Source organism: Perissodus microlepis, chromosome 13 (genome assembly GCF_051167445.1).
Source record: "Perissodus microlepis isolate ML-2025 ecotype Zambia chromosome 13, ASM5116744v1, whole genome shotgun sequence".
In the NCBI taxonomy this organism is placed as follows: domain Eukaryota; kingdom Metazoa; phylum Chordata; class Actinopteri; order Cichliformes; family Cichlidae; genus Perissodus; species Perissodus microlepis.
The window spans coordinates 22,370,811-22,383,979 of record NC_140473.1 but is presented as its reverse complement, the minus strand read 5'-3'; the positions used below and the strand labels follow the sequence as shown (position 1 = coordinate 22,383,979).

Sequence of the window (13,169 nt, the reverse complement as noted above, 5' to 3'; positions counted from 1 at the left end):
CTCTGCCATCTGCAGGCTATCCCAGTGGTAACCAGGCCCTGTTGCTGCTCCATAGCTGTGGGTCCCTGCTGCCTGAGGTGCCTCTGGAAGAACGCACTGAGCTGGCACACCGTGTGTGGGAGAAACTGAAGGAGTTGGGTAAGGGGCTGCGCTAAGTAGAGTGTTTGTTTATCTTGCACACACAAGAGATGTGCACTACAAAATCCTAGTTGTGTAGTGAGTATTTTGTATATGTTTAATTACCCTGGCTGCACATTGTCTTCGCTAGGTGCACAGTATGATGTGAGCCACTACAATGCTTTGCTGAAGGTTTACCTGCAGAATGAGTTCAAATTCTCCCCCACTGACTTCCTGGCCAAGATGGAAGCGGCTAATATCCAGCCCAACAGAGTAAGTAGTGCAGTGCAGAGTGCTGTAATGGCAAGAAATGCATAGTTAGATTTGTGTGCTTGGTCCCATCAACTACATGAAGAGAGTATTTCATTTTGTTAATTCTAGCTGTTTTAATTTGTTTTATTTTTATGCATAGGTTACCTACCAGAGGCTCATCGCAGCCTACTGCCAAAATGGAGATATTGAAGGAGCCAGGTGGGTAAACGTTCTTTTCTTAATAGTAACCTGTCCACTGCGGGTACTTTTGCTGAACTAACAGTTTCACAATTCAGGTGAATGGAGTAGGTGTCTTTAAAGAAACTATTTTGGTTACTCCTAAAAGTCCACATGCATATAACACCATGTGAAATGTTTTCATTGAACCCAGTACTACTGATGAGATTGTCTCTATTTCTACTGACTGCAGTGTGACTTTTGAGCACTGATCTTGCCAGGCGAACTCTCCTCCTCACAAATTTCAGTGTATTTCCTGAGTGAATGACTCATTCACTATTGTTTTGTTTTTTTTAAAGGAACAGTGCATATTAATTAACATGAGCATTTATATTCATCATGTAAATTTGACTTTAGTCATTTGTAGTCCCTGGTATGACCCTACAATAATAAAAGCCATCCTCCCCAACAATCAGATTGCCCACTATGAGCAAGCACTTAGCGACAGTAGGAAGTTAAAAAGTACCTTTTAACAGGAAGAAATTTTGGCAGAGCCAGGCTGAGAGAGGGGCAGCCAAGGCTTTCCATGGTCAGCCCTCTTGTTATATTATATCATGATCAGGAGGGCTAATCATTATAAATTTTTCTGTGTGGTGGTTTTTGTTTATTTATTCTTTTAAATACTTGTCATTCAGCTCAGCAGCCTTTTCTGTGTCTGGGTATTTTGGTTTACTGTGCTTCTCATGGGTTTACTGTTAGATTACTTGTTGTGTTGCTTGCTTTTTTTTCTTCTCATTTTAATGTTGATGTAATGCTTTTCGGCTTTCTCAGCACCATATTGGGTTTCATGAAGAATAAAGACTTGCCCATCACTGAAGCTGTGTTCAGCTCGTTGGTGACAGGTCATGCTCGTGCAGGGTAAGTGTCAGTACTTTTTTATTTATCTATTTTTTTTTAACATACTGAATTTAATATCACATAACAAATGCTATAATTGAAGGAATTTGGATTTAAATAAGCTGTTATCTTTATTACTCCTCAGTGACATCGAGAGTGCTAAGAACATCTTGTCTGTGATGCATGGAGCAGGAATTGAACCGGGTCCCGACACTTATGTGTCACTGTTGAACGCATATGCTGAGAAGGGCGATCTGGAAAATATGAAAAAGGTGTGTGCATTAATTGTGTGTAGTGCTACCTAAGGGTTGAAGGTGTAGGTGCATTTAAGCGTGCAGCTTTTGAGCTGCTTGCCACTTTTTTAGCTTATCTGGTGAAGGTATGCTGAGCTTGTGTGATGAGAGGTCTCCAACAGTCCATCTAAAACTCAAAAGAGTCAGTACTCCAACTACAGTACTGGTCCAACATTAATTGAATTTACAGATAAGGATTACTTAATGGGTGATCATGGTCAGTTGCTACTCTTGCTTTATTTATGTACTTCACATGTTACAGTAACCTTTGCATTGTGAGCTGGATGAGCTACTGTGTCACTGACATTGTGGTTAAAAATATAACATATAATTGTATTTGCAAACCACATGTGATGATTTTTTTCTGTCTCACTGCATTTTTGGCCATGTTGTATATCGTGAGTAAGTTGAGGCAGGGATTTTACCAACAAAAAGTTTTGTTTTGAGTCTTTTCAGGTATTAGCATGGGTCATCGTAGACCGAGCCTGATAAAGTTTGTTAAATGGATTATTGATTTAAATTGTCCATTACATCTGAGCGGCTACCACAATGAATTAATCTGTTAAAAACAAACATGCCCCCCTAGGGGGCACAAACATATGAAAAATGGGTTTGGCTAATAATTATATTGCTAACTGTATAATAAATTTAACTTTGTCTTAAATAAATAATTCATCTGTCTAGTAATAATGCTGTTTAAAGTCAGACATGTCAGGTTGCCAAATAATTGATATATATAAATTTTGATTTTCAGACAAAATTTTATAAAAGTTATCAGAAGAATTTTAGATTTTCAAGGTTGCTTACTCAGTTTTATACCCCTCCTCTCTCTTCCTTATTAATTTGCTTTCTTTCAGACTCTGGAGGCGGCAGAGAGTGCAGACTGCAGTCTGATGGACCGGGACATCATGCAGGTCATCTTCACGCTGGCCAAGTCCAAACACCAGCAGCACATCCCAGAGATGGTCGAGTGCTTGAGGCATGAGAGGGGTTACGTTCCAGGTACACATTAATGTGACGTGTTTTACAGCACTCACTTTAGTTTTATGAAAGTAAAATCATAAAAAGAAATACAATTTAGTCAAAGTCTCGACTTAAAGAAATTGGGAGCTGTTATACAAATTGTGTGTGTGTTGTTGTTCTTGCAGATGCCATGAACTTGTGTCTGAGCCTGATAACTCAGGGACAGGAGGACACAGCTTTTCACATCTTGAAGACGTTTCCCACACTGCAGTCTGATAACTCAAGTGACTCTGCCAACCTGGGCAACTTCTTCCTCCGACATTGCATCAACATGGATAAGGTACTCAGGCCCTGATCTCTTTAAGAGACAAAGACACAGGATCAGACCATATTTTAGAGGAGGGGTGTCAAACATATGGCTGATATAATAAAGACTTTCTCCCTGCCCATTCATACTACACCTTAGTACTTAAATAATAGATATTAAATTAAATGACAGAAAAATTCCTAAAATTCACTTGACATCAAACTCGGCTGTTTATGGCTGCTAATGTAAAGTTGGTTTGATATCCCTGGTCAGTTCTCTTTAGCAGTTGACTGTTAGCTGGCATTGATTTTCAAACTGGATGCAGTGTTTGTAACATTAATAACAATATAAATTACATTTTTGTTTCCTATATTTGGACTCCAGTCTCTGGAGAAGATCATCTGCTTCTGCAAAGAGCTCCAAGAGTCAAATATGCACACATCACCACTCAGCTTCACTCTGTCCTGCGCCCTGGAGGCCAAGAAAACTGGTACGGCACATGCTTTCACTTACATGCATCTGCTTACTCACAGATATATTTATTTGCTACTGATGCATGCACACTCGCCAATTTATTTGCATGTGGTCAATTGTAAGCAAAACATAAAAGTTTGCCAGTTATATCCAGTAATATATCAGTTATTAATTAACTTTTTTACGTGTTTTTGCAGGTACTTCTTTAGAGCTGATGAAATTATTTAAGGAGGAGAAGTTGCCCGTAAGACCTCACTTCTTCTGGCCCCTTCTCACTCAGCACGTCAAAGACAAGAACATAGCTGGTACACACACACACACACACACTTACTTTTACTACTACCTTTGTGATGATTAAGCCTGATTCAAACCATAACCTCAGGATCAAGTCGTACCCACTAAAACAGCCCTTTAAAGACTTTTTGGAAAGTCAAGACCAGCTAAAATTTTGCCCCTCCCTAAGATACTCATACAACTTTGATTTTGCAACATTGTCATATTGATGAGGTCCATTTGACTTTATTTTACATCCTGATTAATTGCTGTAGAAGCTAAACATGTCTTCATGTGTTAATGTTATGTTTTTTTTATGAATTATTGCTCATGTGCTTGTAATCTGTGCCATCACTTGGAAGCCAAGAACTTGACAGAAACCATTAGATCTTGTAGCTAAACAAGCCGCTTTACCTGATGCGAGCAATTGTGTGTGTGTATGAGAACCTAACAGGTGCTATAAAGCCTTGTGACAGAAGGAAAAACTGACCTATGAGCTGTTTTTAATACACGTAATATGAAATAGGTTTTTGGTGAATGTCATATTAGCAGTTTTTGAACATGTTTTTCTTTTTCTTTTTTTCTGTGGTGCAGAGGGGATTATGACTTCCTCTGTACCAGAAAGAGCTTTTAAAAGAGTTTCCCTTAAATATTAATGACTCACAGAGTGGTCCAACTGGGACAGGTTTCACTTGGCTGGGGCAGTCAAGGGCGAAGAGGTCTGATCCTTGCATGACAGAGTCGGAGCAGGCGAAGACGAGACAAACGCACACAGAAACACCTACTCACAAATCCACGCGGGTCTCTCTAGAGAGTTCTTGGAATAGATAGCAAATTTTAGAAGATGTACACACTTTGCATTTGTTCCGGATCCTAAAGAAATGTTGACTTTCAGGAAGTGCAGAGACAAATGAACATTGTATTTTTAGCTCATCTGGCTGAAGGACCGATGAGCTTATGCCATGGCGAAGCTTCTGTCCGCACATCACAAGAATTGCTACTTTTCCTTCAGCATTGCTCATAATTTAATCAAACTTGCACACATTGGTCACCTAATGGGTCTTTTGGCCTTTTTTACAGGAAATAACTGGTGAAATGAGCCAGAAAAGCGACTACGTCATTAACGTTTTGGTTTTTATCGGGTTTCCGGAACTCTAAACACTGTTAGACCTGTTGTGTAAGTCTTTGAAATAATCTTTGGTATGTGCTTCTAGCAGTGTTGCAAAAAGACACCGTACATATAAAAGCGAACACTACATCAACTGCGCAGAAGCAGTCTGAATGAATGGACTTCTGCATCTCCCTCCTGCCCATACAGACCCACGTAGATGGATGCACAGACCTCTCGGATGCATCGAGGGGTCAGAGGTTATTTTGCTTCAGTCGTTTCCTCCAATCATTTGTCTAAGTCAACTTGTTTTTCAGTCCAGATGTTTTTCCGATTCCCTGCAGTACTCATTTTCCACTGAAGTGTTATGCCGATGCCCTGTGGGGGCATGGGGCTAAATTTAGATTATGAGAGCAATCTTTGCTTTATTTCTTTCCAGGATAATAATCAAATGGGGACTTTTTTTTCCTGAGCAAAAAAAGCAGTAGCAGTAGCTGGTTGTATGAAATTAACACATAAATGGAGCCATTACATCAATTAATGTAATTTATTTCTGCAAAGTATTCTGGACAATAATGAGCAGGGTAGGTAAAAAAGTACATTTCATAGCATATTGTTTTGTACTCTTGGACAACAATGAGCTAATGTGTGATATTACACAGAAAATGTGACGGCTGCCAGAATATTTACAAGAGAAGCTTTTTTTTAAAAAAAAAAAGCTGTTTCTTTCATGTCAGAACAAGCTTGACAAATAATTTCATTTTTAACTTTTAAACTTTACTCACCTGGAGCTTTTGACAGGTACTATTTGTGTTAAATCTGAAATGTGGCACAGCCCCCCCTTTTTTTCCTTTCTTCTTTCACTGGGCACGTTACTTTTGCTGGACTCTTGTCTGACACTTGGTTGAAAACTTTTTTGGGTTTTTGCCTCTTAATATAGTTTAATGGCTCAGCAGATGCATTTTATGGGAATATTTCTGTCCCCAATTTCTGTCTCGTTTGAAGGAAAATAATTAGTTTCTTTCTCGTCTTTGTCGGCTATGGGCTTGTGGGGGAAATCGTCTCACTGACAGATAGCTGGCATCTGGCGACTTGTCAAAATTCATAACTCATTAGTGAATGTGCTCTGTCAAATGTGTTCAGCAGCCGCTCGGTTTTTAAGTGCTTTATTTATGCTGAACCCTGGGTCTCTCTTTGGGGTTTTTTAGAGCGATTAATAAATGATGTATTTTTCAACTGTCAGCCAATTGACAGCATTTGAACTGGCAGGGAGTAGAAACCGGTTACGCCGGTGTGGCGATGCTGCAGATTGGCTTCTCCGTGTGGTCGAGACAGATTCGCAGTTTGAATGGTGAGATGTCTCGGCGGCTAGCTTGACAGCATGAACAAGTGGACTAGACAGGAGTTTAAACATGCACAACCACACACACAGACACTTACTCCAGCTTAAATTCTCTGACCGCACAGTCTCGAAGCCACACAGACACATCGGACAGCATCCATTTAGGTATCACAGAAGGAGAAAGGAGGAAGAACGGAAGGAAGGAAGGAAAACGGAGAAACTTCACTCTCACTCACACACTCGCTTGTTTATGATGGTGTTGGCCTCAACGCTCATGAATGATGCAACTTCTCTTTTCTTTCCCCCCTTTCTCTCTCCTGCTGTTGTTGGTGTGTGTGTGTGTGTGTGTGTGTGTGTGTGTGTGTGTATTGAAAGTTGGAAGTGGAGAGGGCGGGCTTTCGAAGACCAGTGCAGGTGATGTGACTGATGCAGAGTGACTTGATTTCATGTAAATGTAAGGGCTCTGAGGGAATTCACTTTGGATTACGCGCCCCACTGTGCACGGCCTATGAAATATTAAGCGCCGTGTCACTTTTTGTCCACAGGTGTCACTAGCAGGCAGAGAGGCCGGAGCTGTGGAATTGAAGGCGGGCAGTGGCGGGGGATGGGGGAGAACATTCTGATTAGGTGTGGATTTGGTGGGTTTGGAAAAAGCATATGTTTGGCCATATATGCCACCTGCCTGCAGCTAGTCGATGCTTGTCAGTCTTCGCAACGCAAAGCACTCTTATCACATCTGACATGGAGGAGCAAGAAAAGGGAGCGGGGGGGAAACTGTAGAGGATGGTGGTGTTTCTGGCCTTGTTTGTTTGAGAGTCGGGGTGATGAGGTAAAGGCTCCCTTCTCTGCTTTTGCCCCTTACCTGATTTTGTTTACATCCTCTGTGGGAAGCAGACTTTTCTGTCAGATAGTTAGCACATTCACAGCCTGACCCTGAACTTAATTCTGATTTAAAATGTGGCGGGAGAGCCAAGTATCATCTTGATTAAAAGAAAGAAAAGGAAGGGTGAAATTGCAGCTCTTGATGTCTCACGAAATAGACATTTTCTTATGTTTTTAAACATAACCTGCCCTTGCCTTGCAGCAACAATGTCTACCTTTAGAGAGTCATGGACACGGAGAGACAGATGGTGTTAGGGGGGGAGAGAGCAAAGGGGGAAGTGACAGGTACTCATGTCCAAGGACAAGAGGAGATGACAGCGACCAGTTCACTCCACTCCTCTCCTCCTCTCTCTTCTCCATCCTCACTTCTCGTCTGTGACAGTTAACCTGAAGACATGAATCTGATGATGATATCTTGTGACCACTGCCATGCTTAACTCACTACTTTGATACTTCTTGCCTGGATGGTATGTCAGTCTTAATGCTGACCAACCTAGAGAAGTCTCTCCTCTTCTCAGTTGTCCTCTGTGCCAAATCTGTCTTTAAATTGTTCAGACAGGGAGGGAAGAAGAAAGAGGCTTTCACATTATTATGTATTCTGGAGTGAAAAGACAAAAGAGAGAGTGGTATAAATGACACTACATATTATCAGGCATTGTTTAGCGTTGTAGCTTAACTGTTTTACTAATTTATTCGTAGTTAACAGTTTTGACAGATGAGACAAAGGCACTGGTTCTGTATTTACTATATTGACGTTACTTAGATATAGTACTGTGCAAAAGTCACCCCTCTTTTCTTTACATTTTGCTAGGGATTAGAGCAGGGCAATATAACCAAAAATATTTATCACGACATACATTTGAAAATTTACATAACGATATAACTGACGATATAATTGACACTAGACAAAATACTTTACAACTCCACAACTTTATTAGTGCAAAAAACCCCATCAATGTATTTTCATTTAAACAAGCAGCTGTTTTTTATGTGCATTAAAGTTATATAAAAATTTAACAGTGCAAATGCAAATTCCTTGCTGACAGTTTAACCAAAAGGCATTTCCAGTGGGAATTGGCCGACATATCATCAGCATAACCATGTATAATATCCACAAAACTTAAAAAGAGGTTATACACACACAATACGGTAATATTATGTTGAAGCACAGTACGTATCACTCCGCGAGGCTCCTGCCTATGATAGCCGTAATGCTCCGACAATCCATCAAGTGGTGCGGCTTCGTAGCTTAGCAAAGTCGTACTAAAACGTTTGACAGATTTTCGAGCGCCGTGTACCACATAAAATCGTTTCGAGGTCAGTAAACACAACCAGAATTCATACATAAGGCACACGGGATTATAGGGGGCACTGTCGATTTTCAGAAAAATCAAAGGATTGATTTTAAGTGTGCCGTATTTTCCAAACAACACGGTAATAGCGACGGCCCGCTAGCATGCGCTACCAAAACTAGTGCTTTGACTTTCGTCCGTCAGATACACAACAAACTAGTTCCACAACACTGAAGTTGCAGCATTTTTACAAACCAATTCTGGTTCATCCGTTTCATTCAACGATCCACTTTCGCTCTTCTCATTCTGCGTCGCCGCCATGTGCGTATGTAAACATAGGCACTGCGCATGCGCGTTTTACCCATATTCTATCGCGATATTTCATTTTCCTATCGTTGCCCAAAATTACACCGGCATTACCGTGAACGGTATGATATAGCCCAGCCCTAGTAGGGATATAGTAAAACGTGCACGGAAGGCAAAAACAGTCTGTACAATTCTAAGAAGCTTGAAAGTCAATATTTTAATAGATAGTATTGGATTGTGGATCAAAATCTGATGATATCCATCAGATTCCGACAAGATCTCCAACACCAACGCCAAAATTCAGCCCCAAACCATCACAGAGCCTTCATCTTGGTTTATAGATATACCTACTGATGATGATTTGAACCTCCCGTTGCATTTGTCTTCCACTTCCACTCCCAGTTTCCTCAATTGTTTTTAAAGTACGCACTGCACACCTTGTCTAGTTCTTGGCTAATAGCTCTTTGGGAATCACTTTATTGGTGCAAAAAAAAAAAAATCCTAAAGATATGGTTTTAAAATCAGTTCTTTACCAAGTTATTGGTGATGTGTAGGCACAACACTAGTTCATCCCTTGAAAGAGGTGTCATTTTAAGGATGAGTGATTCTTAGTTTAGTTTAAAGTGGCTTTACAGTGAAAAGGAGTGAGAAAGCAGCCAATGTTCAAACAAAAACTTTTAAAAGATCTTCAGAGAGCTTGGAGAACTATTTCTTAAGACCACTTTAAAAATTCTAAGAAATTCTGGCTCCCTGGAAGTAAAATGTAAAGAAATTAAGACTTTTGCACAGTATTGCATGCGTAACCCCCTTTTTTTTAAAAAAATAAAGAAAGAAAGAAATTTTTAATAACTAGTATTATTCATAGGCTTGCTTCTTAGTTAACTCAATTCAAGCCTTTAAATCAAACCGAAGAAGAAACAACCTGAAGTTCAGAGGAATTAAAGCTTTTGGTTAGAGTTGATTGTGGGGATGAAAGCACACAAACCTGCTTGACTGACCAAAGAAAAGTGCTGACGGTCATGAAAGCTCATGTGTGGAAGCTGAAAAACGTGAGAGAACCTGTCCATTTATATACTTCCAGCTATCCATTCACTTGTTTTCAGCTCCTTTTGCTCTCTGTGAAATTGATTATGGATTATTCAGGAGGACAGAAGGTGCTCCCTGTTTTCTTTCATAAAAAAAGAGTTGGATGAAAGCGATTAGGGGGTAAGAATGGAGGGATGGGCAGCAGAGTGGATGGATCCTCCATTGAGAAGATCGTCTGTTTACTTTAACTTGAAAGCAGGTAGATGGATAGTGAGAGGGGACGATGAATGAGTGAAATGGAGGGCGGAGAAGGGTGGATGGATGGAGTGGTTCAGGTAGCCCTACCTGGGATAATGCACTCCAGCGGCAGGTTTTAATGGCATATAAAAGCCCAGGACTCATCTTTTATTCAGCTGAAAAGAGGCTGCCAGGTGAACACATACGTCCCATTAGGATGCAGAAACACAGATATGTGTGTGTGTTTGTTTTAGTACCTGAGTGCAGTTTAAATACACACAGCATCTTAAGGTATGTCAACTCAAGGAAGCACTTTAGGATAGTTTTCAGAAGTCCGCTTGGGAGCCAGGTGTATAAGCCCTTGATGTGCTTATGCATAGCATGTATAGTACCATAGATGGATTATTTCTGTCCTTGCACCAAATTGTAACACTTAATAAGAGCAAACACGCACACACAGACGTGTATATGTGCTCATTTAGGCCCATTTCCTTTGTGGCCATGCTCCCAGAAATATGCAAAGTGCTCCAAAGCTGTTTGCATATGTGCACACACAAACATGAAGATGCTTGAAGGCATGTTAAACATGCGAATGGCTGTTCCATATGCATGTGACTTTTTTTGGCCTCTTTCCCTGGAGCAGGACCTCCAGTTTCTGCTGGAGAACAGGGTGAGGGTGCAAGAGTCCACTGCAGGGCAACTGCATGTTTATGCACACGCACTCACTCGTCTGAGGTAGATCGCGAAAGAGCCATTTGCACTTTGTTGCTGAAAAGAAGAGTGGATTTAATAGTTTTTTGTCAGACCTGTGCACAAATATGAGAAAAGGAAAGCATGTATAAAAGTTCTTAATTTCACCCTTTCAGTCACATTAACTTCAAGGCCTTTCATATTCTATAATGCATTTGTCATTAGAATCTGAATGATAGAAAAGCTGGTTTAAAAAAATTAAGATTATCATTTATAACGGTGCAAATAACAACCTTGCTTTTAAATTTGTGTGTTTGAGACTTTTCTTCTGATTTTTAAACTGAATATATTCTGGTTTAGGGGTACCTGTTTGACAGTAGCATCCTAGATTCTAGGAATGAGTGATTTTCAAACAATATTTAACTGAGTACCTTCAGAATTCAAAGGAACCTCTGATGGGAGCATTGATCTATTTTTGTCTTTTTTCTCTTTTTATTCTGTTTCATAAAAAAAAACAACTCTTAGTTGCTTCTTTCACTACACAACATAAATGCATCCATCTGGGGGAATAAAGGCAGATTTTTCTTACTTATTACTTGTGTGTTGTAGGTGTTGTAGAGGTGATGAAAGGCATGCAGGATCTCGATGTTTCCCCTGATGTCGAGACTTTATCCAACTACATCCTCCCTGTGTTCCCCAGCATTGATGCAGCTCGACAAGCCCTCAAGGTAATCCATAAATCTGTGTGAGAGTTCTTGTTTGTTGGTTTGTTTGTTTGTTTGTTTTGTTTTTTTCATGTGAGCAGTTTTCATTTAAAATGTTTATTCTGATTTAAAGTTGTCTGGGATTTTTGTTTTTTTGGTCTTCAGGATGCAGGCATCTCTGTGGAGTCGGAGGGCTTTTTATGCTCAGAGATGCGCGTGGTGGCTGTGACCGACCTGGCCAAACTCTACACTCTGCGTAAGTACACACTCTCTTATTCAGTCTAAAGAATCTCTGCAGCATTTTTTGCACTTTGCCTGCAGGCTAATTGGCCCAGCATTAACACACACACACATTTGCCCACTTGCTTCTCGGTGCTCATCAGGCCTTTTAAGAGATTAGTTTGTGTGAATATGTAAGAAGCGAGAACGAGAGGCGCCTCAACTGGCAGAGGAATGGGATAGAGATGGCCGCTAAATAATGGATGACTCTTCCTGTTTTCTCTTTCTTCTGTTTTTAGTCTCTAGCATCCACCACTCATTTTCACAGGCAGCTTTTGGTTTCCTTCATTTGTACTCCCTAGTGAATTTATTTCCTTTTTTCCTTTTTTTGACCTCACGTGAAGAAAGTTTTACGGATTCTTTAACCCTCACATATCTTCCTAGAAATGGTGCTGGGTCTTATCTGCTGCATGCGTTATGTATTGCCTTTTTGTGTGCAAAAAAATTGTCTTGGCAGAATAGTTAGAAACTTTGATGGGGTCAAAAAAATTTTTTGACCCACGACGGTAACAGCGTCGCGTGTCCGCTTGTTTATGTTCCACATAAACCTTTCACAATAAAGCTCAAGATCCTGTTGAGACTTTTCAAAATAAACTGAATCACGTGAAAGAGCAGATTATTTACGGATGAGAATTAAAAAAGAGCCGCCAGGTGCTAAAAAATAAACCTTAGACTCAAACGTTAGAACAGGCTTTTCCCCGCAGCACGCCGTGTAATAAATACTCACAAACAAAACGGCGGCCTTTACAACTTATGTCTAAAAATGTATAGTTTCATGCATCGGTTAAAACACTCGACTCCAGCTACATGATGCGCATCTGGAAACACTTCCCGCAAGACGAGCTGCCCGAGATTCACAAAATTTACAGAAAATGCTACATTTTTGTGATTTATATCGTTATCGGGACGATAGAATTCTTATATCGGGATATGAGATTTTGGTCATATTGCACAGTCCTAATTGAGTTACTGCCATGTGATTGGCATAGTGGTGTTTCTTCCAGTTAATAATGGCAGGTGAACGTAGAAGTCTTCACACAGGCAATGTGTCATCAGTGTTACACTTCGACACTGCCTTTTACGCAGCGTTTGGGACTGTAGCTTCTGGCTTATTACTGGAATAGCATTACTTCTAATCACATTCCCTGTTTGCAGGGTTTTATGCAGACTGGTGAGGGTGGAATAACTATCACATTACAACTTTAAACAAAGCTTTGAATTTAAGCTTTCTCCGGAACTTTGCTGAAAATGTGCTGAAAGCCTTGCATGTTAGATTATTGGTTAGTTGAATTGCAAGGCCACCAATCCCATTCTTAAACTTCATTGCAGGATTCCAGAATGTGAATCGGTTTGTCGCTTTTTTTCCCTGTAATCATGATTTGTCTTCTCTTTCCAGTGTCGGATCCTTCCTTCCCCTCCCTGGACCTCGGTGTTTTCCGCAGCAGCCTCATTCTGGGCTTCAAAAAGTGAGTCATTAGCCTGCCGTCCCTTCATGTGTTCACATGTTCCCCATCACTTTATATTCCATATTTCTCCATATTTTGCCCCCA

General features: G+C 40.4%; 1 protein-coding gene across 1 annotated transcript in view; it reads left to right on the top strand.

The window, feature by feature from the left end:
* The window catches only part of lrpprc (leucine-rich pentatricopeptide repeat containing), a 58,086-nt gene that overhangs the window by 1,401 nt on the left and 43,516 nt on the right, over nt 1–13,169 (top strand). The window contains exons 3-14 of the mRNA XM_084947914.1: nt 16–138; nt 269–390; nt 530–588; nt 1,378–1,464; nt 1,589–1,715; nt 2,594–2,738; nt 2,885–3,039; nt 3,391–3,496; nt 3,678–3,785; nt 11,246–11,364; nt 11,506–11,596; nt 13,016–13,085. Of these exons, the coding sequence (XP_084804040.1) occupies nt 16–138; nt 269–390; nt 530–588; nt 1,378–1,464; nt 1,589–1,715; nt 2,594–2,738; nt 2,885–3,039; nt 3,391–3,496; nt 3,678–3,785; nt 11,246–11,364; nt 11,506–11,596; nt 13,016–13,085 (1,312 nt within the window). The remainder of the gene's footprint in view (nt 1–15; nt 139–268; nt 391–529; nt 589–1,377; nt 1,465–1,588; nt 1,716–2,593; nt 2,739–2,884; nt 3,040–3,390; nt 3,497–3,677; nt 3,786–11,245; nt 11,365–11,505; nt 11,597–13,015; nt 13,086–13,169) is intronic.